General features: G+C 37.4%; 1 protein-coding gene across 1 annotated transcript in view; it reads left to right on the top strand.

Moving 5' to 3' along the window:
• LOC139942697 (uncharacterized) overlaps positions 1 to 27367 on the top strand; it is a 72426-nt gene that overhangs the window by 41221 nt on the left and 3838 nt on the right. Inside the window, exons 25-51 of the mRNA XM_071939501.1 lie at positions 879 to 1031; positions 2498 to 2679; positions 3089 to 3269; positions 3484 to 3630; positions 3818 to 3949; positions 5312 to 5431; positions 6091 to 6339; positions 6797 to 6925; positions 7348 to 7470; positions 10987 to 11106; positions 11374 to 11496; positions 12081 to 12215; positions 12781 to 12912; positions 13491 to 13622; positions 13887 to 14024; positions 14164 to 14412; positions 14783 to 14923; positions 15362 to 15487; positions 16425 to 16550; positions 16878 to 16996; positions 17529 to 17775; positions 18959 to 19072; positions 19566 to 19685; positions 21309 to 21434; positions 22042 to 22134; positions 25569 to 25664; positions 26068 to 26127. Of these exons, the coding sequence (XP_071795602.1) occupies positions 879 to 1031; positions 2498 to 2679; positions 3089 to 3269; positions 3484 to 3630; positions 3818 to 3949; positions 5312 to 5431; positions 6091 to 6339; positions 6797 to 6925; positions 7348 to 7470; positions 10987 to 11106; positions 11374 to 11496; positions 12081 to 12215; positions 12781 to 12912; positions 13491 to 13622; positions 13887 to 14024; positions 14164 to 14412; positions 14783 to 14923; positions 15362 to 15487; positions 16425 to 16550; positions 16878 to 16996; positions 17529 to 17775; positions 18959 to 19072; positions 19566 to 19685; positions 21309 to 21434; positions 22042 to 22134; positions 25569 to 25664; positions 26068 to 26127 (3813 nt within the window). The remainder of the gene's footprint in view (positions 1 to 878; positions 1032 to 2497; positions 2680 to 3088; positions 3270 to 3483; positions 3631 to 3817; positions 3950 to 5311; positions 5432 to 6090; positions 6340 to 6796; positions 6926 to 7347; positions 7471 to 10986; positions 11107 to 11373; positions 11497 to 12080; positions 12216 to 12780; positions 12913 to 13490; positions 13623 to 13886; positions 14025 to 14163; positions 14413 to 14782; positions 14924 to 15361; positions 15488 to 16424; positions 16551 to 16877; positions 16997 to 17528; positions 17776 to 18958; positions 19073 to 19565; positions 19686 to 21308; positions 21435 to 22041; positions 22135 to 25568; positions 25665 to 26067; positions 26128 to 27367) is intronic.

The following is a 27367-nucleotide window of genomic DNA, read 5'->3' on the forward strand; positions in this document are numbered from 1 at the left end:
GAGAGGTTGGTAGTATAAAACATTGTGAGAAACGGCTCCCTCTGAAGTGACATAGTTGTCGAGAAAAAAGTAATTTTCCACAATAAATTTGTTTTTGAGACCTCAAGTTTAGAATTTGAGGTCTCAAAATCAAGCATCTAAAAGCACACTACCTCGTGTGACATAGTTATCTCGCAACTCCGACGACCAATCGAACACAAATTTTCACAGGTTTGTTATTTTATGCATATGTTGATATACACCAACTGAGTAGACTGGTCTTTGACAATTACCAATAGTGTCCACTGTCTTTAAGAAGAAAAAGTAGCAAAGTGCAACAAAAATAAGGTTTCCATACCAAAATACATGTCATGACTACTGTTGCTAAGCGGGACATTTTAATGTTTATTTTCAGCTTAAGCAGCTCTATGAAATTGAGCACCCGTAATAGTTAAGTAGCAAGTCTGAAATGACACCTTTGGTAGTTGTCAGAGATCAAAATGGTCACTCGGTGTACCTATCTTATGCATAAAATAACAAATCTGTGGGAGCTTGGTCTTAATTTGTAATCAAAGTGGCAAGGTGATAGGAAAAAGCACCTTTGTTGCACAAATTTCTCAAAATCTACATCACTTCATCAGAGGGAGCAGTTTCTCGCAATGTTTTATACTATCAACAGTTCCCATTGCTTGTTACCAAGTAAGTTTTTATGCTAATAATTATGTTGAGTAATTTCCAATAGTGTCATTATTATTATTATTTTTATTTATTCAGCCATTTCAACAATACATGACAATACAAAAGTACTTCCAGACGGGCTAGGAGAAACAAAAGCAAAGTACCTTTAAACATTTATGAGTTGAGTGCTACATGGATGATTTATTTTTGTTTTTAAACAGCTAACTTTCCTCCGAACATAACATCGGTAGAGCGTATCCAAGTAACTGTAGGGGAGATATTTACACTGCAGTTAGAAGCGAGTGACATGGACGGCGATAACATTACATTTAGTCTTGCTGAGGCGATTGAAGGGGCCTCAATCACACCAGAAGGTCGGTACACAACCTCATTTGTTTAGTTTCATAGGCACCTCTTCATGAACGTCAGGTGGCGCTAATTTAAATATGTGGAATGTTGTTACAACCCCCGGTGTGTCTTCATTGTCTTCAGAGTTTTGGTGTTTGGTGGTCACTGCTTGTTTCACTTTGATGCTGTAAATGCATTTTTTTTTCTCTCCCCTGTAAAGTTTTTGGATGGTTGTAAATATCTAAATGTCTCTGTGTTTTTTTATCCTATTTATATTTTTATACCTGAAGTTTATGTTTATGTATTTATCTGACAATTTATACTTTTTTTTAATCTAGTTTGAGATTTCTAGAATGGAGGACCACCTCATTCTATACTCTGCATTTTTTTTTAGAAGAGACTGTTGTAGCTGTTACTTTTCCAATATCTGGCTTGTAGTAACCAACAGGTTCAACGCATCAAACTTAAATTCTAACTGTTGATGAGTATGTATTTATCTGACAATTTATACTTTTTTTTAAATCTAGTTTGAGATTTCTAGAATGGAGGACCACCTCATTCTATACTCTGCAGTTTTTTTTTTAGAAGAGACTGTTGTAGCTGTTACTTTTCCAATATCTGGCTTGTAGTAACCAACAGGTTCAACGCATCAAACTTAAATTATAACTGTTGATGAGTATGTATTTATCTGACAATTTATACTTTTTTTTTAATCTAGTTTGAGATTTCTAGAATGGAGGACCACCTCATTCTATACTCAGCAGTTTTTTTTAGAAGAGACTGTTGTAGCTGTTACTTTTCCAATATCTGGCTTGTAGTAACCAACAGGTTCAACGCATCAAACTTAAATTCTAACTGTTGATGAGTCTGTAGAGTGTTGGTTTGGTTCTCAGTTGTTGAATTTAGTCTATGCGGATGACACTATAATATATTTTTTGCACAGACTGTATTCCCCAGGGAGCTGAGAGGGTTTAAAGAATGATTTAAATGCCCCAGTGACCAGCGGTAATAATATTGGAAGCGATTTGAGATGCCATTCGGGTCTGTAAAGTGCTGTATGAAAATCATTTATTAATATTAATTTGTATTATTAATTGTTTGTCATTACCCAGGTACCTGCCAGGGTACTCGATGTCAATTCAATTCAATTCAATTCAAATCAATTCACTTTTATTCCAAATAAAAAAAAAATTAAAATAAAGTTGCTGGTACTGGCCAGGCTTCCTACTCATGATACCCAAGCCTACATCCGTATGGACTGTTTCAGCCCTAGGAGTAGGTGGCATGAAACGACCTCTGGAAAAAAATAATTGTAGCCCACAACTTGAAGTGGCTTTCAGGCCTTGTGTGTCCTGGCGACTTGCATTAAAAAAAAACAGCAAAACGTTGCCTTAATTGAAAAAGCAAAATCAGTACAAAGTTTTGGTGAATGTTTCCATTAAACTTAAAATATTAAAAGATTTCTGATGAAATATTTAACATTTCACTACAGGTGGCCTCTTCACCTGGGATGTTGTTGACAGAACAGCGGTTAAGCTAATGTTTGTCGCTAGTGACGACAAGTCCAACACGACAATGGAACCAGAGGTTGAGCTATGTGACTGTAGCAATGGTGGTACATGCAGATTTGGTGAATATGTAGAAGGCACAAATATCATGATAGATCGTTTTGGTGTAAGTACAGATCTGTAATTGAGTCTTAAAGGCAGTGGACACTATTGTAAATACTCAAAACAATAATTAGCATAAAACCTTACTTGGTAACAAGTAATGGGGAGAGGTTTAACAAAATGAAATTTGAGAAGGCGGAATTTGATACTTAGTTAGTGCGTCTTTGATGTTGCGGGGAAGTTTGTTCCAAAGAGTAGGAAAAGACGTAGAAATAGCCCAGCAGTCTACCCAGACTTTAACCACAATTTCTTAATTCTTTAGAATGGAACAGTTAGCCAAAGGTATTGTCTGCTGTAACAATGCTCGTAATGCTTCGTAATAGTTATCTCCAGAACAGGTAATTATTCTGTTGCCTCTGTAAATAATCCCCCAAATTCTCCCATTCTCATGGCACATTTACTATTTTTTTAAGGTGGTGTTGTGCGACTGTATGTCAGGCTGGAACGGAGTTCTTTGTGAAGTTAACTACGATGCTTGTGAGGTCAGCCCGTGTTTCCACACTGTGGCTTGTTTCGATATGGACCCCCCTCATTTAAACAGGACGTGCGCAGACTGTCCAGTCGGGCTGGAGGGTGACGGCGTGAAATGCAGGGGTGAGTAACTTTGAGTTATTGGCCAAGCAATGCATTCCCACGACCATTTTGAATTGAATTTCAAATTCTCTCAAAAAACACACCCATCGCCGCAAAAGTTGTTGCTGGAAAGTACCACAAGTTTTTTTTATCTGTAACAACTCTCACCACGGGAACAAAAAAAACATGCACGAAGGGTCGAATAACCTTTATTGGATGTTGATATTATCTACAGATATTGATGAGTGTATTCTATACGAGAATTCTACTGCCAGCAGTGGGGGACTCGGTTGTGATCAAAACTGCTTCAATCTGCTACAGACCTTCAACTGTAGCTGCAACTCTGGATTCTCTTTGTACATCGACGGCAGAAGATGTATCGGTATGTTATAATATTGGGATTTTTTCTTCTGCAAACAAAACATTTTTGTTACAGGTGATTTACTTATTGTCCTGCTGCAAACACATCAGAAAATATTTTCTTTGCATACAATTTGAAAAGTTTTGAGATGTTTGATAAATCATATTTTCTTTCAATGAGCTGTCTTCAAATTGTTATTATTTTCTAGATGTTGATGAATGCAATCTGCAATCCGATGACTGCTCCCCCGATGCTGTTTGTAACAATACCGTCGGTAGTTATGAATGTATCTGTAATCCAGGCTACACAGATGATAACGGAGATGGTAGAGTTTGCTCAGGTATAGTTCAAGAATTGTCCAAGTTATTTAAACAAACTTTATTCCACGTACTGCATCTCTTTGGAACTCCTTGCCTTGTGCATGTTTCCCTCCATCCTACTGGACTGTTTTAAAAGGAATATCAATCCCTGCCTCTGGCTCTCTGAGTTATTTTCATGTTTAGTCGTTTTGTTCCTGTAACCCCTTACCTAGAGTGGCTTTAGTCTTGTTTGGGGCGAACTTACATACAAATTTTTTTTTTTTTAAGCAGCAGTACATTAAATATATACGTATCAAGTCCTTAGTTTTTGAACTAAAAAGTTGCATCCCCTTAAGGTGAACCCCTTGCTGCTTCCTCCCAGGTTGTGTTAGGTTGGGTATGATCCCTGGCTAATGGCAGCTGCAGGTTGAATTGCCTCTGAAAATCCATGACCAAAGCTATTGACAAAATAGGGAAATCGTCAACATTAGGGACGGACAGCTCGGTTGGAAGAGCACTGCCGTCGATTTCACCAAACTCTTCCCAACTTAGGATTAATCTTAGGACTTAGGACGTGTTAAACTCGGAAGACTGGGTGTTTTTTCCAGCCTGTTGTTGTCTTAGTGTCCTTTGTATGTGACCAGTTGGCGTTGTTCTGGCTGGTGCATTTTTTTAATATGCAGGTCTTTTGTTGCTTTGTATTTCTAACTTCACTTGTTTTGTAATTTATATAGTTTTGACATAGATTCTGTATTCTTGTATTTGGCCAGTGGATGTCAAGTTTCTATGTTTTTTAACGTGGACAATAAATAAATCTATTCTATCTATTCTATTCAAAGCATTAGGTCGCATTGAACCAATCCTAAGTTAGGGCGCCCTAACTCGAGATAGGATTAATCCTAGTGTTTCTTGAAATCGGCTGCAGGCACATTAATTGGTGTGTTGCAGGTTCAGGTTTGGCTCTAGTCCAAGTGAATGAATTGTATTGCATTAAACTAAATTTATTTTTTGCATTTATTAACTTGGGATGAAATAAGAAACCTGAAGGTTTCCTGGTAATATCACTGGAAAATTTGGCATGACCTTTAGCACTTGAGTTCTTAACTGTGGCGATACCCCTGGGAAAAAGTTATACCCCTGCTTGGGAGTAGGCTGGATAACCCCCTAGGGAGTAGCATTCTAAATGTTTGTTTTATGTACCCAGGAAAATTAAGTGAAACAAAAGTAGGGTGGCAGTGGAGATAAAAATTCCCCATGGCTTTCCCAGGGTTTTATTCCCTGGGAGTTGGCTCAGGTGAACATGGCTATAATATATCGATTGAGAAAAACAATTCACCAAGTTATTTGCTCTCTGATTTTGGACAAACATTTTATGATTATTTTGTGTGTATATTTTTGTTCAGATATCAATGAGTGTAACGGAGTGAATAGTTGTGACAGCAATTCTGAATGCTTCAACACAGACGGATCATACAGATGTGAATGTCTTACGGGGTATGAAGGCAGTGGATTTACATGTGAAGGTAATAAATTCATCTCAGTCAAGTTCCTCATGTACATGTACAAAATAATAATAATAAGAAGAAGAAGACTTGTAATGCGCAAATATCCACCCTGCTGGGTGTTCAAGGCGCAGTAAACCAAAACAAAACAAAACAAAAACACAACACAAAGAAAAACAGACACAACAAAATTAGTCATTGAAAACCTGTGACATAAGATAAGTTTTGAGAAGAGACTTGAATTTCGCGGTACAAAGACAAGATCGAAGATTAAGTGGTAGAGAGTTCCAGATGCGTGGCGCGGCTACAGAAAAAGACCTGTCACCCCATGAGTGTACAGTAGTAATAATGATAATAATAATATATTAATAATATCAAAAGCTTATATTGTGTGTTCGTATCTACCAACCTGTACACAAGGCGCTTAGTCTATTGATTTTATTAAATTGATAGGTTTCTGAAGATATGAATTCTGAGACCCAATTATGTAGCACTTGGGGTTTACAAGGTGCTATGGCGCATTCAGCAACTTATTTTTTTGTAAACCTTGCAGCTTGCTCTATATGAACGCAATTATAGACGATGTCCCATCGTTACTTTTTGTAATGTTTTTTTTCACCTCACCATGCTGAGAGGAATTTTCTTATTTCAGCGATTCGTTTCAACTCTTGCTGTCGTAGATATGGATGAATGCATGAGGAGCCTTGACGATTGTCACCAAGAAGCATTGTGTGGCAACACCGTGGGTTCGTTTACCTGCAGCTGTAACGACGGATGGACCGGTAATGGTACCTGGTGTGAAAATGAGAATGAGTGTCTTCGCCTGGTGCAACCCTGTAGTTCAAGAGTCAGTACGTGTTCAGATACTGATGGTAGCTTTACGTGTACCTGCATTGAAGGTTTTCTCGGCAACGGATTCTCTTGTGTTGGTAAGTTTGACTGAGTTGCATGCTGATGAAACATTTCTAAGAAATAAAAAAAGTGTTTTATACTATCAACAGCTCTCCATTGCTTTTTTCGTAAATTCTATAGTTGTTTTTTGTTTTTTTAGTTTTACAGAGCTCTATACATTGTTCTTATAGACATTCTTTAGAAAAGTGGGCCAATTTTCTAAAGAAAGACACTGTATAGATTCTGTGTAGAAATTGTATAGAATTTGTATAGAAACTGTATAGAAATTTTATATAGATGTTCTATATATTTTTCTATAGAATTTTTTTAAGAAATTCATAGTTGTTTTTTTAATAGATTTCTATAGAACTTTTTTCTAACGGAACAAGTAAGTTTTTATGCTGACAATTATTTTGTAATTACCAATAGTGTCCATTGACTTTAATATCCCATCCAAAGGATGACAATTTTTTTTTGAATTTGTTTTTCATATAGACAAGGATGAGTGTACTACAGGTGAAGCAACCTGCTTGGACGTTCTAGGCGTATGTGTTAACACACCCGGTTCCTACAGCTGTGAATGTATTAATGGTTATAGCGGGGATGGGCGTTCTTCTTGCGTTGGTAAGATTATAGTTATCTCTTCACTAGCACCACCTGGCATGTAGATACTGAGTAAAGGAACAGGCCTTGTCGAATTATTTGTCAATTTAGAAATAAATTGTTGCTGGTTGCTAGTACCAGGGGTTGATTTCACAAAGAGTTAAGACTAGCGCAGGGATCTCACGGTGGTAATTATGCACTGTATAAGAATGGTTTTATTATTATTATTAGTCTTCTTGAGTTAGGATGAGTCATCACTCATTGTAACTTGGGACGATACTTAAGTTTTTAATATCTCCTAGGACTAGTCCTAAGTCCTAGTCCAACTCTTTGTGAAATCAACCCCTGAGTGACCTCATTTTGAACTTGCAGAGATGGATTGAGTGATTTGACCTTTTTTCTTCACAGTGTTCTTTTTGAAACATTTCCCACTTTTATTGCAGATGTTAATGAGTGCACTATCGGGACTGATGATTGCATCTCCAATGCAGTATGCATGAATACAGCAGGTGGTTTTGATTGTGAGTGCCAGCCAGGATATACCGGCAGTGGATCAGTCTGTACAGGTAACTATTGATCCCCACAGTGTTAATGCGCAACCATAGAGTTATATATAAGAACTAGAGGGGCACTGGTGATGCTGTTGCACAAATGCGGCGGGACCGCAAGGGGACATGCGCGCTGTAGTGTACGTGCGTTGAATATGAAGTACACATTGGAGTTGTACGCTACGCGATGCTGTTTTGTAAACATACAAAATGGCCGCACAAACACAAGCTGTGCGATGCTGTTTTGTCAACTTAGAAAATAGCCGCATGCGCGCATGCCGGGTCGCGTACATGTACATGTATATAGGCCTGCGCCCTCTAGTTCTTGTATATAACCCAGTGGGCAAAATACGTTGAAACAACGTCATACCCCGACGTTGAAGTAACGTTGAATAATAGTTGGATTTGCAAATTGTTTAACGTTGAAATGTCGACGTAGAAACAGCGTGGGAATATTAACGTTGTTTCAATGTCGGCATTTGTTTATATGTTGAAACACTGTTGAATAATGGTTGGATTTGCAAATCGTTTTAACGTTGAAATGCCGACGTAAAAACAACGTTAAAATCACCATGTTGTTTCAACGTCAAGTTTAGACGCTTCAAATCGTTTCAAATCGTTACAACGTTGAAATGCCGACATTTTTATTTATTTCAGGTAATTATCATTAGTGTTAGTTAATACTACTCTGTTATTTACATGTACTTTAATATTTCTACTAACTAAATACATGACTACAACATATCAAGGTACCATCTATACACACTGTATGTCTTGTATATATGTAGACCAAGATCCCTAAATTTTCAAGTCATGGTTTTACTCCGTTTTTAGCTAAAAACTGCTTAATTATTAATTCAAATGTTTAAATTACAAATTTTTGCTTGGACTTTTGTTGTTCGTATTTTTTTACATTCGAATTAAACACAAAAGGACAGAAACTTTCCTCGGATAACTTAATTAAACCAAATTTTTGTATTATCAAAAATACACTTCTAGGCCACGTGACCCCTAATTTGCATATTATGTCAACGTTAAACCAACGTTGGATCAACAATAGCGTGATCGATTGGTATAACACTGAAGTTTTCGCATCTTGGTTTTGCAAACAAAACGTCAATGTCAACCATTAAACCTGTTTTACAATATTAACAAGCAAACTATTCTGTAACTATTTTGTTAGGACAGTTTTATTTTATGAATTGCTGCTTATTGTCGTAGTATGACCAAATAGTTCAACATAAGTTGCCCACGGCAGCTCGCCGATAATGTAACCCAATAAATAAAATCAATGATAGCTATAGTTTATAGCTTAAATGCGGCCAACATTGTGTCAGCACTATAATAACCGGCGTTGGCTCAGCACTGAATGCCGACATAAGTCCAATGTGGTAAATGTCGAGATAGAGCCATCATTGGTCCCACATTAATAATATTAAGAATAACAGGTATTTAGAAATGCTCCCCATAGACAACTATATCACAGCGCTTACAGAAACTTAAATGCAAATTAAACAACAAAATCTTAGCGGAAAAGCTACATACACAATGTTTGAAAAAAATGAGAAAAAAAGAAAAGCTTAAACAGGGAAGAGATGTGTTTTCAGAAGTTTTTTGAATTGGTCTGTGGACTTGTCTTAACTTCCATGCTGTGGATGCAGTTACAGTGAATGTGCGATCGCCAGATTGCTTCGGGTCCTAGGAATGGTAAGCAAAAATGGGTCTTGAGAAGAGCGAAGATTATGGCGAGATGGGGTTATGAAATGTAAAGCAACCCTTGATATATAATGGCGTCTGGTCATGGAAGGCTTAAAAAACAAACAAAAGTACTTTGAAGAGAATTCTTTCTTTTATACGGGCGGCCAGTGGAGACATTGAAATTAAAGCAACACATCATGCTTTTCCGCTATTGCTTTTGAATCCATTTACAGGAAAGCAGTGATTGTGACATGACCTCATCAGATAATACACATTTCGCCGGCCTTATCCCGAAATCTTTGCCAGCAAGTTGTCTTTTAATTTTATTCAGAACACACAAATTGTGTCACATATGTTGGTGAGTGCACGAACTCTTCCCGCCGAGACATAAATTTTCCACAAAAGATGACACGTTGATGGCACAATGATTGTAAAATAAACATGGCAATTTCTTAAAAACATAACGCTATTACAACATCGCAGACTGATATTGGATCAACATTGATTTTATCCAACGTTGCAGGCCTACATACTTCAAAAACATTACATTGATACAGCGTTGGCAGACTGATGTTGGATCAACGTTGATGTTGTGTTGTTATTATCCCGACGCAAAAAAACAACCTTTATCCAACGTTGTACATACTTCAAAAACATTACGTTGATACAACGTTGGCAGACTGATGTTGGATCAATGTTGATTTTTGGTTGTTATTATCCCGACGCAAAAACAACCTTTATCCAACGTTGTACATACTTCAAAAACATTACGTTGATACAACGTTGGCAGACTGATGTTGGATCAATGTCGATTTTTGGTTGTTATTATCCCGACGCAAAAACAACCTTTATCCAACGTTGTACATACTTCAAAAACATTACGTTGATACAACGTTGGCAGACTGATGTTGGATCAATGTCGATTTTTGGTTGTTATTATCCCGACGCAAAAACAACGTTTATCCAACGTTGTACTTACGTCAAAAACATTACATTGATACAACGTTGGCAGACTGATGTTGGATCAATGTTGAATTTTGGTTGTTAATGTCGCGACCCAAAAACAACCTTTATCCAACGTTTATGCAACGTCAAAGAACAACCTAAAATCAACGTTGCAAATGTGACGTTGAAACAACGTTGATTTATGGTACTTCAACGTTGCGACGCCAAATCAACCAATATCCAACGTTGAAATAACGTTGTGTGCCCACTGGGAACTCTATGTGCGCAACACACTTACTCATGCCTATTCTGTACTATTTTGACTTAGAAATGGTGGACAGGCAAGAGGTCAATGCTGATACAATGAACCTTGAACCTTGATACCTGGAATATAATACCATAGCCATACCCACTTTATGCAAACTGGCTCTTGCAATTATGCATTTGTACTTTTAGTTTTTTTGTATGAAAGTTTAAGTTTTGGAACTTGTTTTGTTTTGCAAAGAGTCATATAATTATATAGTTTTAAAGAATTTGAAGAATTGTTGAGTTCTTTAAACAACAAAAGGAGTGATTGCAAGCTTTTGGACTGCAATGGTTAATACCCCTTGCCGTTAAAATTACAGGATTAACTGTGACTATTTGCAGTTGGGAATTGGATTGGGCTGGGAACTTAATTGGGGGAGGGTATTTTATGAAATGGTTTATGATTATGATTTTTGGAGTGTGTGTTGATTTCTAATCACAAAAACAAAACAATAATAAAAATAAGAATTGTATCTTCTTCATAATTCAAAGAATCTTGACCAGTAAAAACAGATGTTAACGGTATTTTTTTATCCCATATTTAATAAATAAAATTGGGGGTTTATTGTTGTCTTTTCCTAACAGATATCGATGAGTGCATGTTGGGGGTTCATGACTGTCCACAAGATTGCAAAAACCTGGATGGAACCTACATGTGCTTATGTGGTGAAGGATTCAGGGAACAAGGGGATGGAACGTGTACAGGTAATTGTATTTTTACCATCAGTCACATATGTCTGACTCATCTAAGCCTGTTTGCTCTATTTGTACAGTTTTATATACCACCAGGGGAGCTCCTATGGGGTGGCCCTTCCTTGCCTCTTCCAAAATGAGATTGACAAAAATGCATCGTTTGACACAACAAAAGATCCCCCAAAGTCCTTCTTTTTTTCCCTCTTCTCAACCCCCCCCCCCAATCTTTAAATACTGAAATAAATAAATAAAATTTGTGTAAATTATGTGTGTTTACAGCAACCACGCCATGCAGCGGAAAGACTTGTATGGACAGTACATGCTACACTGCAGCATCTTCTCTAGAACTCTGTCGCTGTGATATTGGTTTTCACAACCCAGATGGTGGCGACACTTGCTTGGGTAAAAATTTGAATCTGTCATCAGTGTCGTCTTCTAATTTATTTATAAATTAATTAATTTAAAAATGTTATTGTAAATTTACTTATGATCGGACTTTTATTTGAATTATTACTGCCTGTTGTTTACTTCAGATATATAATATGCTCTCTATATACTACTTTTCTTGGATTGAGGATCTGGGCCCAATTTCATGGAGCTGCTAAGCACAAAAAGTTGCTTAGCATGAAATTTTTGCCTTGTTACAAACAGGATTACCAACCAAATTTCCACATGATTTTCAGGATAAGTAAACAACAGCTGAATAACAGTACCAAGCAATATCCAACAAATGGAAATTTGGTTGGTAATCCTGTTTTTATCAAGGAAGAAATTTCATGCTAAGCAAATTTTTGTGCTTAGCAGCTCTATGAAATTGGGCCCTGATTCTAACAGTCATTATAATGTATTACCCCAGGGGTTATCAAAAGGTAGAAATGTCATAATTTCAAAAGATTTTCTTCAGCAATGACTTATGCAGTCAGTTTCCTTTGTGGTTAGGCAACATTTGAAATTGAATAACCATTGATTATTTATATCGGTTACAGAAACCAACGAGTGTGAAAGTGTTGACAATCCTCATTTATGCAGTGCTAACGCGACCTGCACTAATACTGTGGGTAGTTATAATTGTACCTGCTCCCTCGGCTACGCCCTCGACAGCGATCAACGCACCTGCTCAGGTAGGTTTGTAGATAAAACCTGTCTTGAAAATTTGTTTCAAGATTTATTAAGGTCAGATGGTCACTGTCATAAGATAGACTAGAGATTCACTATTCAATAGTGTCCTGAAAACAGAATGAACAACACGTTCTCCAAGTCCACAGGACAAATACGCTGTTAAGTTCTAGAAATTTAATCACATGCACATTAACATCTGCATCCTTCACAAATATGAAGCCGTACAGCAAAGCTGATGTTTATAACAGCGTCTTCAGAAACTTTTCCATCATCGATGCATGAACCAGGGGCCGAAGTGTCACAAAGCAATTAAATTCATCGCAAGACAGATTTTCAGTATCACCATAGTGATTTGCATTGTGACATCACACTTTACTAAGCAACTACGATTGATTTGCAGTTACGATCAATCTTAGATTTTTGTGAAATCGGCCCCAGAACTTGTTGGATAGAGAAATTATTTCTGCTGACTTCCAAGTTTGAGTACAATATTTGTATTTGTGTCCTTTTGGTTGGTAACCACTTTGCAACAGCTAATAATTTTATTTAATTTATTTGTATTGGTAGACGTGAACGAATGCCTTACGGAAGACCATGATTGTGATGAGATGAGTACAGTTTGTGTCAATGCTGAACCATTTTTCACGTGTGACTGTAAGGATGGATACCAACGTTCAACACTGTCTGGACTATGTGATGGTGAGTAAAGCCCAGTTCATACTTCCTGCGATTGCGAATGCGATGCAAATTTGACGTTAATTTGACGTCACAACTCTGTTTTCGCTGCGATATTTGCAAGAGAGTTGAGAACAATTCAACCCCTGCAAATTATTTGTTGCGTAATTGGGAGAATCACAATAGGCTTTTTAATGAAAAAAAACAAAGAAAAATTGCAATGATTGAGAGAAGGTTATTGGCCCCGGCTTTGAGCTGCTTAAGCAGGAAACAACGCTCACAACTTTTCTGTTGAGGAAAAATGCGCAGTAAGTCTCGAGTGATACGTGAACTGTGGCAAAATACACGCATACTAAGCGTCCTACAGGGCCATTAAAGCACCATGGTTTTTAGCAAGTGTACACACACAGTATAGTACATTTTGGTGAGCCAGTCATCAGCAATGTTTTTCAGTCAGTGGGGTTGGTAATCTTGACACAGCAAATGGTCCATGGAAGCACACCCGGTGCTCTCTATTTTCTATTATTTGAGTGTATATGCCAAAGAAGTATCAAAAGTTATTTTTGTAATATTAATAAGTACTTGTTTTTTTTTCATGGTAGATATAAATGAGTGTTTGTTGGGGGACCCCTCTGATTTGACTTGCCACGTGGATGCTGATTGTATTAATACTTATGGCTCCTACACTTGCCAATGTAAGAGCGGATACATTGGAAATGGACTGGTGTGCTTTGGTAAAGTTTTATTTCTTCATTCCTTTTTTCAAGATTCAAATGAACTAAAGGTTATTTTACCCTCGCACTAAGTGTTAGCACTGTGTTCTCGGCACTTCCCCGAGTTCTGTGAAAATCAATCACAGGCATTAGTAAGCTCTCTAACTAAAATTGAAAATTATGTTTTTATCCTTTAATTAAATAATCATTCATAAGTAAATAAGTGAACTGCAGACTAACTTTGTTAGCGATTTCGTTTTTTTTTTTATCTGTCTGTCTGTAAAGATATTGATGAGTGTCGATTGCCAGCAGCACATCCATTAATTGCCAACTGCTCCCATCAAGCTGTCTGCACCAATCTGGCTGGTTCCTTCCAGTGCAACTGCTCTGTGGGATTCGAAGGGAATGGAGTTACCTGCCAAGGTAAGGATCAAGACACTCTCTCATGCTCGAAGGCAGCGGATCTCTGTTGAGCTGACCTCAGTTGTCAGGTATATATTAACAATCAATGACAGGCAATCTATAAGATGGTTAAATATTGTTGATACTATTCATTCATCAGACATAAAAGAGTGTGAAAGCGTAGACCCTGTCTGTGCCAGCAACAGCCTGTGCAGTGACACTGAAGGCAGCTACCTCTGCATGTGTAATAGTGGATACCGTGGTGATGGGTTTACCTCCTGCGTGAACATTGATGAGTGTCAAGAGAACCCAGACTTGTGTCACTCCCTAGCAACGTGCACAAACACCGAAGGAAGCTACGAATGTAATTGTGATCCCGGATACCAGGGGTCTGGCCTAGAATGTACAAGTGAGTTTAGTTCTCTTTTTTAAAACCAGTGCAACGAAGGACACAATTCGTTGCATTGTCCCTGTGGTACATTATCAGCACATGTTAAGAGATTTATTTTGCATGTTTTTTAAACAAGTTTTTGTCCAAGTGTATTGTTGAAATGTGTATTTTGCCTGGGTTTATTTAAGCTAACAATTGTATGCTTAAAGACACAGGACACTATTGGTAATTGTAAAGAGTCCCGGTCCCGACACTTTAACAAAGCTCTGTATTTGAATAAAAAAATGAGTGCTTTGAAACACCTTCAGGTTTGATAAAGCGCTAAACTGTGTATTATTGTTCTGGTTATTTATGTGTATTTTATTATTATAATTATTTTTTTGTTTAGATGAAAATGAATGTACAAGTGGAAATAATGATTGTGCAGTTGGCAGCTCACAGTGCACAGACAACGTAGGAAGTTATGTTTGTATGTGTAACAGCGGCTACGTGTCCGCTGAGGGCCTCATCGAAGGACGACAGTGTGACGGTAACAATCTTATTTTTACCTTTAATATGTTTAAAGAAGCTGCGTGTTGAATAGAACATATTATTAGAAACAAGATCTACCCTACCTACTGTACACTTAACCAAAACTGTCGGAGAAAAGAAATACTTCCAATGAAGACAGCATTTACAAAATAAAACTGTATTTTTTTCAGCTGTTTTTCCTGAAAATTTGGAGTGAAATAGACCATGCAATACCGTCACAACGCCACTTTTTTATAGTTAAAACAATGATGACGCTGTGCTTTTAGAAGAAAGGATGGGCCAAAGAGTAACCTGCTCTTGACTCCTGTCAAACTACTTAAATGCAAATGTCATGTGCAAATGGTCTGAAAAGCAATAAGATTTACCATGACTTGGCATATATTGATGATTATCAAAAGTCGTGCAGTTTCAATTTTGTATTTGTTTTTTCTCTCAGATGTGAATGAGTGTGAAATGAACATGGATTCATGTGACACAGTAGTGTCCAGATGTGACAACATACCTGGTGGATATGACTGTTCATGTCTGAGCGGTTTTGAAATACAAAACACTGCATGTGTGGGTAAGAACATAATTATGTCCTTCCTTAAAATCAATTATGTTTTTCAATTTGTTGGCGAATTCAAGTCAAAAGTAATTAGCATTAAAAAGGTGTGAAGGTGTGACTTCAGAAAAGTGTAATGTATAATTATTAACACCAATGACTGGTTCTCGTGAAAACTTACTGGTAACCGGAATCATGGCTTTGTACAACATTACTGTTTCTTCATGTGACTAGAGGCATTGAATGGTGAGGTATCAATACAAATGTGTGTATCTATACTTGCCAGGTAGAGTTTGCTCTTAGAGAAGTGTCTTTCTTTATTCTACTACCGCGGAGTAGATTTATCGGATGTCAAATCCAATCCATGAGCCTCAGGTCTGAGGTAGGGTTCACACAGCCGGGGTCCACAGAGGTGAAAAGCAGTGCAAGATACATCACTTGCCGACCTGCTCCAAACTGAGTTTATACCTTGTTGCACCGATGCGAGAACAATTATTTGTTATACCTCAGTAACAAGTTGTGAAGTTTGATTGGTCGAGAACCAATTACATGATGTGATACAAAAACGCATGTACATTAGCGTGATTGTTCCCACTGTTGGTCAATTGCCAGTGCTTTGTACAAAACAACCGCGGTTTCAAAGTAACAGTGAAGAATTGTTGCTTATTTTTAACAACTGTTTGTCTCCAATAAACTATGCATACTTCGTCGTTATAATGTTTGTAGATGACATCAGAACTTCCAGAAGAGGAATAATTATGTTACCAACTTATAAGAACAAAATTGTTGCACGCTGTGACTGGGGTCCATGGGCTTTGTACACCCTCAGGAGTAATTTGCAGATTGAGCGATTACCCCCTGGGGTGTACAAAACAACATGAACCCCCGCCACAGGGTGCAACAATTGTATAATGATAAACTTTTATCTAAAAGGATTATTGTTTCTTTCCTGCAGACATTGATGAATGTCAGATCTCCAGCCAGTGTTCCAGCAAACCAGACTCAGTTTGTTTTAATTTACCAGGATCTCATGAGTGTACCTGCATGTTTAACTTCTATCAAGAAAGAAACGTTTGTAAACGTAAGATCATCTTCCTTTATCAAATTTTTATTTCCTTTGAGTTTAAAAAATATTTACCTCATGTTTTTTATTGTTGTTAGCTGAAATACAAAGTACAGAGTTGTTAACTTTGCAATCAAACAACAAGTTATTTATTTTCTTTTATGTTTATAGAGTTCGTAACAGTAAATATTATTCAGAAAAATAGTTCTACCAAAGTCAAAGAAATACCCTTTGGAGAACCCATAATTTTGTTTTTCTTTCATTGCTGTTTAATATGAATATAAACAAAATCCTTTCATTAAATTAATAATTTTAGCCTTTTTTCTTTTCCGATTTTTATGACAGCCGGTGTATCCTACAACACTTCCGCAGTTTTTACACTTGTCAGTAGTGTCATGGTCCTCAATGAGGGATTTGATCTTCGTCGACATTTTGTGAAATATCGCACAGATTTGAAAAGAGACGTAAGTTTGTGAAACTTTGAAAAAAGTAAGGAGAAGTGCCCAGAAACACTTTTGCATTTTATTAAAACCTTTTGTCTGTGGCTATCTAACTGTATAACGCCCCTTAAGAAGCTGCCTGGTGATTGGTTAAGAGTGCATTATATTATGTACATTAGCTGGGATCCATGGGAGATCAGTGAGTTTTTCTTACTGAATGGATTTCCTAGGATTAACAATAAATAAATAAAATAAAATAAATAAATCATTACTTGAGCCCACAAGCTTGATGCACTATTAAAATGTACTATAATACACCTACCTGTTGCAAAACCAGGCTACTATAGTAGCAACCAATGTACTATACCCATAACAATATACTACCAGTGGTAACCAATGTACTACACCCATAGCAACCAAGGTACTATACCAGAAGAATTTTACTGTATTCATTTCTATAGCAACCAATGTGCTTTACATTTAGTCTTTGAGAAAGACTCTGCTAGGGTCAAAATGTCAGGCCACTAACTTTATTTTTACAAATTTGTGTCCCCAGATTGAAGCAACCTTTAGAGAGTCTGCTATATCAACCGGTTTTGGAGATGTCCTCATCTATGATATTACCCCCATCCCAGGTTCAGACAGTACTGTCTTGGTGACGTTCGCTACAAACATGAAGAATGCTGCGACACCGGAGGCTACAATCGTCGCTTCTTTCCTTGATCTTCTTGATGGGAGCAACATGGATCAAGTACAGCTCAACCATAAAGTGATAAGAAACACCCTCATCATTGGAGCGCCACGTGAGTAGACATTATGACTATTTCTGATAATGAGACATATTTCAATCCTTTCTCAAAATAGTTTATGCTATCAACAGCTGCAAGCCTTCTCACCAATAATTTTTTTTTTTTCATATTTTATTTAAGTATATATATCAACCCAGACCCTACTTTTCTTTGAATGATTTATTTTGTATTCATAAATACCTCAGACAGTTTCCCTATTCCTATTGGTGGAGAGCGCGTCATTGGGGGGGGGGAAACTTTGTTTATGACCAGTAAAAAGTGTTGAAACATGGGCGTGACACCCGAGCTTGCACCTGTGCTTATAAGACAGTTTCTTCATTCCTATTAGTCGAGGGCAACGGCTGAACCAGTTGTGCCACATCATGCAATACGCGCGACGCACACAGCATTCCCTTATAAGGAGTTGTTAACCCTAGGGCGGTGGAGGGCGTTACCATTTCATAGCTGGAGGGGTGTTGTGTTGAAAGAAATCATTGAACAATTATAATTTTTTTATTTATTTTACTTTTTGACCAAAAAGTGTTGATGTTTTTGACTGAAAAGGTATTTGTGAATGGGAATCAAAGTGTGTTGAATCGGTTTTCAACTAGTGATTTAAACCCGCAGAGGCCTGGTTCTTGATAATTTACCTTGACTTCGTCTCGGTAAAATTATCAAGAACCAGGCCTCGTTGGGATTAAACCACTAGTTGAAAACCTCTTCACCACACATTGATTCCCTTATTAATATGTATATCCATACAACCTGCAAACATTTCATTTTAGCGTTGTTGAGATATCACAAAAACTCTGGAGCAATTATGCCACACTCAGGAGTAATAATCCATATTTGGGATATACAGTCTAAACTATGAGTGCGTTTTACCAACCCAAATGAACCCAGCCAATTCAACAAGTTAGTTACCATTTGGTCTGAACAGCCTCGCCACCGCGGTTCAACTGAACACGTGGAAACACTCAACAGATGACCAATGCTCAAACTTGTTTCTGGGTATGGTCGCCAAACGCACTCCATAGTCCTTCAAATTGAATAATTTCTTCAAAATGTTACACATTATCAAAAGCTGGAGGTCTTTTACCAAGTAAGTTTTAAGTTTTGATATGGTCTTTAATTGTTGAAGTACATTTACCTATCTATGACCCTACCTTTAAAGAACCTTTTTACTTTGTATCTGCAGAGTGCGATTCCAGTCCATGTGTGAACAGTGGCACCTGTGCAAGTGATAATACAGCCAGCGATGGGTACTCATGCAGCTGCCTAGCAGGGTTCACAGGACAAAACTGTGAATTGCGTAAGTATACATTACATAAGTCCATTAGACAGGTCATTTCATTGAATATAGACTGTAGTCTCACGCAATTCATCAATGAGAAAACAACTCAAACTCCAGACTCTATTTCACGATGAGTTTAAATCTTCTTATTGAATTTTATGTGTTAAAAGTTCTTGAAAATAAGAATACACTTTATACAATATATTTTTCTTTCATATAATGGCCAAATTTTACTTTCCCAACAAAATGATATAAATTTGTAAAGCCATTATATAAAACTATTAACAGTTTGAATGATTTTTAGAATGTTTACTCCCAATAATGAACCCCGTTTCTTACTTTTGAGTTTGCCCTTAATGCAATGATCAGCGCCCTAGAGCACGTCTTAATGATAAGGGCACGATGTAAGTTTTGGTATTATTATTATTATTACGCTGTAATGAAAGATTTCCTTTCTATTTTTGAGATGATGTATCTTGACCTTTTCCCTACTTGTCATGTGTATCTGTAGAGCCATGTGTTACTGCTTCATGTCAGAATAGTGGGACATGTACTAATGATGTAACATCAAACACAGGCTACATTTGTGCCTGCAGTCCAGGCTTCACAGGCACCAACTGTGGAGAAAGGGGTAAGTAAACTCCCCAGGGAGCTGAGACCGTTTACTCTGTCACTTTGTCCTCCAGGAGAACCCATACCACTCCGGTTTTAAATGCACTTCACTGGCTCCCTGTTCAATATCGCATTCAATACAAATTACTTCTGCTTGTTTTTCATTCTTTACATGGTTCTGCTCCTCAGTAAAATTGTCCATTAATTACCCGTTACAATCCTTCCAGATGTCTTAGATCATCCACTTCGTCATTACTGGTTGTTCCCCACACCCACAACAGTTGGGGTGACAGGGCTTTTTCTCATGCTGGTCCTTTACTTTGGAATAATCTGCCTCTTAATATCCGTAACATGTCCTCTATTCATAAGTTCAAAGAGGCCCTCAAAACCCACTTTTTCACAGCTGCTTTTCATTAATTTTGTGTTTCTTCCTTGCGCCATGAGCATCACTTGTGGTGGATACCGGCGCACTATAAGTGTTCATATTATTATTTATTATTATTAAAGCGCTTTGAGATGCCCCTTCGGGTGTGAAAAGGGCTATATAAAAACTGGTTATTATTATTATTATAACATACATTGTACTCCCAATATATCCTTTGCCCTTGCTTCATTTGTTGTAGAAAAGATGGTGCTGACTGTAGTACATAAAAAGTTCCCTTGCACTGTACTTTAAAATCATGCTAATTATTTGTGTTGAACACGGACATGTGTTCAGCTCTTTGGGAAGTCCTACTACTTGAGTTGGATTTGAGCACAAGACCTTTGCCTAGAGCAGATGTGGAAGTGTCATGGCCGAGCGGTTAAGAGCAACAAATTCAAACTCTGGTGTTTCTGATCAGCAGAGTTAGGGTTCGAATCCCCAGTCGTGACACTTGTGTCCTTAAGCTAGCCATTGCTTGGTCCCATGTGTTGTGTAACGCATTTAAAAGAACCCAGTGCACTTATCGAAAAGAGAAGGGGTTCACCCCTGTGTTCCTGGCTGTGGCTGCTGTATGCGCCGTAGCTTGTAAACCCTTATAAGGTGCTAAATAATTGGGTTTCAAAATTCATTACTGCAATAACCTTTCTTTCTGAAAGTTTGTATATACATAGCACCTTTTGACTCCCATAAATGGCCGCCCGTGTTAGTTCGCACAGTAAAAAGAAAACCACGCAATTTCGAAGCAAACTTGTGTGAATCATTGTATTCTACTTTTAAAACATCTTTCCAACCATATGCATTTGATAAAAAAACGGTTACAAACGCTTTTTATAGACCAACTCGTCCGATCCAAGGCAACGTGTTCCTTTAAGCTATCCCTAATTTTTGCCCTAACTTTGTTAAAAGCAGTGCTATTATTCAGGGATGAGATTGTTCAGACTTTTGACTGAATTCAGACCTTTTATGTCGGCCTGGTCAAGAAAATTAGACAATATTTTTTTTCCCACAAATAAAGAAATCCTGCTCATCGGTCTATTTCTCTAGTGCTTTGGGTGCTGTTTCCAAAAGCTCCTTGTAATCTATAACCTCAGGGGTTACCATAAATGGCTTCATTTTAACATACTTTTGAATTTGTGTCCAAGTTTCAGACTTTTTCGTTAGTAATGACTTTCACCCCTGATTATTTAAACTAAACACTTTCTTTATTACTCTCCAAAGCACCATGTGACGACCCTGCCAATCAATGTGGTAATGGTGGTACTTGTAACAACAACCTGTTCGCTAACCTTCGTGGTTACACTTGCATCTGTCTAGCTGGTTTCCTCGGTGACGACTGCGAAATTGGTAAGGGTAGAAACAGTTCCCACCGTTCCCCTCATCATCAGGCACTGGTGCATCTGCGTTTATTTCCCTAAATGTTTAGACAGAACTTATTTACTGTTCATCCGGGTTTTTTGAGATTCCAAGCAAATTGAGAATGGGACCTCTTGTGCAAGTTTACCCGCGATAGTTGATGCATGTTCTCCAATTTTCGCTTGTATTTTGAGCAGACTTGTAAAATCAGGAGCATATGGCGACACACTTTCTGGATAAAAAATAGAATGCTATACCCAGTCTCTTAAAGGCAAGCCAAAAGTGAAGATCCCATTTTGTTGCTGTCGGTTTCTTTTAAATTTATAGTAAATTTGGAAACAATGTCACTGTTTTCACTTTTCAAAACAGACACTTTATTCATTTACAAAATATACATAATTGATTGATTGATTGATTTATTGATTGTTTGGTTGATTGATTGATTGATTGATTGATTGATTGATTGATTGATTGATTGATTGATTGATTGATTGATTGATTGATTGATTGACAATACAATAAGTCTCTTTGTTAATAATGTTTGAAAACAATATGTTATACTAATTTCTATGTTTTTGTTTCTATTTCACTTGTCCAGAATGTACTCAAGTATGTTCAAATAATGGAGAGCTTGATAATGTATTATGTACGTGTACATGTGTTTCACCCTGGAGTGGCCCAACTTGTACTGGTAAGTTTGTTCAAATGACAATTTTCACATGCAAAGTTTCAGAATGTCATGTTGAGGAAATCCATGCCAACACATACTCAAAGCAATTCATGGAACATGCCCCAGCTACCTGTCTGACCACATCACCCCGTATGTACCAGCCCGATCACCCTGTTCCTCCTCACAACATCTCCTCACCATATGCTATCCGTACGAACTAAGTCTTTGGGCGGATTACTAATTCGCCCGGGCGGATTACAATTTTGCCCGGGCATATTACTATTTCCCCCGAGCGGATTACTATTTCGCCCGGGCAGATTACTATTCCGTGTGTAAAGGGAAAAGCAAAATCATACATGTAACCCTGTTTAAACAGACCCGGAGATGAGAACATTATGACCACAAAAAAAATCTGTTTTGATGGAAGAAAACATGTGCATCTATGAATGTTTTTTTATTTATTTATTTATTGTTTGTTTTTTTTGGGGGGAAGGGGGGACAAGCACAGTAAATAGTAAAACCGGGACACACTCAACACGTTCAAAAAGCTAAAGGTTAATTATTTTATAATTTTTCCTCATTACATGGAGAGAGATGTATTGGAATCCAAGCTTTAAAAGAAACGTATGAGGCGTTAATATGTATTGTAGAAAGTTCTTTTTAGGGAGGGGGGCAAGGTAGAACAGCTGGTGTTGGTAGGGGTGGGGTTTGGATAAGATAGAAAGTGCGGGGAAGAGGGAGACCGACACTATCCAGAAAGTACCAAAGGCCAAAATAATTCTGGAGCGGGAAATTCGAAACCAAATCCGGCGACAGGGGAGGGGCGGGTGGTTGTTTGGAAAAGGAAAATACAAGTAATCTTGTGGGCAGCTCGTCTGGTAGTATGTGCCAAGAAATGTGATTATGTGACACCATCCTGAAGAGTCTTCTGATAGATTTGCGAAAAGCCCCGACACAAACCACTCTCAAAACGTCATGGTTGTGAGCTCCAGTTTGTAAAGCTGCTTTTAGTCCAGGAGCATATGGTGATCCGTAGAAAATAAATGATTAGAAGATGCCACCTAGCTAGATACCTTCTTTAGGTCTTACAAAACAAGAAAATACATGTTGGCAAAATTGAAATTCAATTGAATGTCATAAAACGGTGATTTTTGTGATTAGAATAACATAAAAGGTACAACTGAATTGTTTCAGATGGCGGCCATCTTGGAATTCAAAATGACCGCCTTTTTATGTATTTGTTTCCTTAACTTTGGCAATGTTGTTGAAAATCCTGTTTTTGATGACTAAAAGTAACATTAGCAATGACTATCAAGCTACACAAGCTAGCATTAATATAATAATATAAATATAAGACCAATAGAAACAATATTACATCATGAAGTTAAGGCCGCCTTTTTGAATTTCAAAATTGCCGCCTATCAAATGCATTTTTGCCTGTATCATGGTCTATGATGAGCCTCACAGAAACTTGGTGTTGGTGTCTATACCCATGTTTGCAGGGTCAATGAACCCAATTGGATGGTTATAATATTGGATCATTTGGTTAAAAGAGCCATCTTGAATTTCAAAATGGCTTCCAATTAAATGTGCCTGTTTGACATATCTTGGTCTGTGGAGACGCATAGATGTAGGTATACTGGCTAGTTTTACTGTTTAACAAACCAAATAAAAACATATCCATCACAGCTAATTACGACAAACTGGCTCCAGATATTGCCCAGAAGCGACAGGCCCTGGTTTGGTCTTGGCCAGTTACTGATATGTCTGGGCCCGACCAGACTACACCGATTCCGTATTAGATCTGGGTCTGGTTAAGCCAAGCCAGGTCAGATCTTCTTAGTCTGTGCCAGGTCTGGCCATACCGGGTCAATTGATTTCAAATCTGAGCCGAGGAAGGCCAGGTCAATAAATCTGGATGTCAGACCTGTGCCAGGTTTGGCCACAATGTATCAGATAGTTTTATATCTCTGCCTGTTCTGGCCACACGAGCTCAGATAATGGCAAATGTGGGCAAGGTGTTTCCTCCAAACCAGGTCAAATGACGTCAGATCTTGGCCAGAAGTAACCAAGCCCGGAAAATGAGTTTTCGATCTATGCCAGGTCTTGCCACACCTGATCTGATGATTTCAGATCTTTGCAAGATCTGGCCGAACATACTCAAAGAATGGCAATATGTGTTTAATATGTGATGCCATGTCTCTGACGCCATCTAAACGTGTGTGGCATGACCTGACACAGACCTAACATTAGGGTTACCTGGTCTTGCAATACCATGCCAAGATCTGCCATTCTTTGGCATTCTGATCTTGATCGGAGCTGGTCTGGCCAGACATGGCCCAGATCTGACAGCAACTGAATTGGTGCGGTCAGGTCAGGCCAAGATAACAATATCATCAACTGGCCCAGAGCAGGCTAGGACTTGTCATATCTGGGCAAGATCTGGGCCAGTTTGTCGGAGTTAGCTGGGATGGAAATGGGACGCTTGGTGGCAGCAGACTTTCCAGGTAAATTGCATTGTTTGTGTAGTTCTGGGCATGCGCATATTACCAAGACCAATGGATTTTACCTGGGAAGTCTGCTGCCACCAAGCGTCCCAAAAGTCTCCCATTGGCGGTCATTTTGAAATTCAAGATGGCTCCTTAAACCTAATGATCCAATACATTGTTCTTATTGGGTTCAGTGAACATTTGTATAGAAACCAACACCGGGGGGGGGGGGTTGAAGGAGAAAAAGGAGGCTGGAAGGGGTTAAAGAGAACTTTTATCCGGTGATGTTTGTTTAAGTAAAAGTGAAATCATACATGTAGCCCTGTGTAAACATGCGGCCTCGTAATCCGCCCGGGCGAATTAGTAATCCACCCGGGCGAATTACTAATTCGCCCGGGCGAATTACTAATCCGGGCGAAATGGTGGGCCCGATTTTTGTTTCTTCCAGTATGTCCTATATACGCTTCCGTAGTTTTTTGTAAAGCACATTGGTATTTATTTTAGTTATGAAACACCCTATATAAGAATAAGCTATTATTATTATTTTTATTATTATTATTGTGCATTTAATTACTAAACAAAATGAATGACTTGTACATTGTACGTATCAACCAAATGACCTGCACTGCGATGTAATTTTAAAAAGTATTCCCTGGCCTGACTTTATTAAGAGCTACAGTCTTACTAAAAAAGGTTCCACACACCTCAGAAAATTTAGTTTTGCAAAAAAAAGTTAATGACCTGATGTTTTGACCCTAGCAGAGTCTTTCTTAAAGGCTAAATGACAATACAACAAACATGAACAGGTAACTAAGTGAAACATACGCAGTGAAGTGGAAATACATGACGGGGTTTGATAGCATGCAGAAAAAAGCAAGAGGTTAACAAAGTGTAGGGGCCAAAAGGGGGGGGGTTAAGAGAAGGGACTGGCTTTGGATTAAAAACAATTGTTTCTTGTTTTTGTAGAATGCTCACTGTCTTGCATGAATGAAGGTGTAAGGAATGATGCGGATTGTAGTTGCGGTTGTGAAAACATCCCCTGGAGTGGAGAAACATGCTCAGGTAAACTTAATCAACATGTTCTGGATATGAATTTTTAATTTTTGTTTTTTACCCATACACCAATGTTTGGTAGCACTGTATACTTTCCCGAGTCCTGTGAAACAAACATCACAGGCATAACTCGTGTGGGATTCGAACCCATGACCCTGGCAATTCTAGAGCAGTGTCTTACCAATCTGCACAGGAAGACTACGAAACGGTGAGGCGTAAGAAAAAGATTTGTGGCTATAAAAATATGGTAGAGTCCGAGTAGGGGAATAATGGTGAACAAGTTCATTCAGCCCATTGCGTATGTTTAGTAAAAAAAAATATACTTTTGGCGCCACAAGTAATTTCTTCAGAATTAATTGTTGCTATAAATACATTCGGCACTAATTGTCTTTTCTTCCATAATTTTATTCAGATTGTGCCATAACTTGTGGTCTCGACGAGGATCTTGATACCGTGACCTGCGAGTGCTCTGGTAAAAAAAACACTTTATTTACCAATTTAAATTCAATGCAATTTTCCCTGTGACTTTAATTTTTCGAGACAAAATGAAACTCTTGTAATGAAAATACTTTTAAAACCATTTGGGTCTTGTAATGTCATAGAGAAGGGGTTTGTTTTTTTGTTTAGTTTTTGTTTGTTTGTTTGTTTGTTTGTTTGTTTGTTTGTTTGTTTGTTTGTTTGTTTGTTTGTTTGTTTGTTTGTTTGTTTGTTTGTTTGTTTGTTTGTTTGTTTGTTTGTTTGTTTGTTTGTTTGTTTGTTTGTTTGTTTGTTTGTTTGTTTGTTTGTTTGTTTGTTTGTTTGTTTGTTTGTTTGTTTGTTTGTTTGTTTGTTTGTTTGTTTGTTTGTTTGTTTGTTTGTTTGTTTGTTTGTTTGTTTGTTTGTTTGTTTGTTTGTTTGTTTGTTTGTTTGTTTGTTTGTTTGTTTGTTTGTTTGTTTGTTTGTTTGTTTGTTTGTTTGTTTGTTTGTTTGTTTGTTTGTTTGTTTGTTTGTTTGTTTGTTTGTTTGTTTGTTTGTTTGTTTGTTTGTTTGTTTGTTTGTTTGTTTGTTTGTTTGTTTGTTTGTTTGTTTGTTTGTTTGTTTGTTTGTTTGTTTGTTTGTTTGTTTGTTTGTTTGTTTGTTTGTTTGTTTGTTTGTTTGTTTGTTTGTTTGTTTGTTTGTTTGTTTGTTTGTTTGTTTGTTTGTTTGTTTGTTTGTTTGTTTGTTTGTTTGTTTGTTTGTTTGTTTGTTTGTTTGTTTGTTTGTTTGTTTGTTTGTTTGTTTGTTTGTTTGTTTGTTTGTTTGTTTGTTTGTTTGTTTGTTTGTTTGTTTGTTTGTTTGTTTGTTTGTTTGTTTGTTTGTTTGTTTGTTTGTTTGTTTGTTTGTTTGTTTGTTTGTTTGTTTGTTTGTTTGTTTGTTTGTTTGTTTGTTTGTTTGTTTGTTTGTTTGTTTGTTTGTTTGTTTGTTTGTTTGTTTGTTTGTTTGTTTGTTTGTTTGTTTGTTTGTTTGTTTGTTTGTTTGTTTGTTTGTTTGTTTGTTTGTTTGTTTGTTTGTTTGTTTGTTTGTTTGTTTGTTTGTTTGTTTGTTTGTTTGTTTGTTTGTTTGTTTGTTTGTTTGTTTGTTTGTTTGTTTGTTTGTTTGTTTGTTTGTTTGTTTGTTTGTTTGTTTGTTTGTTTGTTTGTTTGTTTGTTTGTTTGTTTGTTTGTTTGTTTGTTTGTTTGTTTGTTTGTTTGTTT

Source organism: Asterias amurensis, chromosome 10 (assembly GCF_032118995.1).
Source record: "Asterias amurensis chromosome 10, ASM3211899v1".
Classification (NCBI taxonomy): Eukaryota; Metazoa; Echinodermata; class Asteroidea; order Forcipulatida; family Asteriidae; genus Asterias; species Asterias amurensis.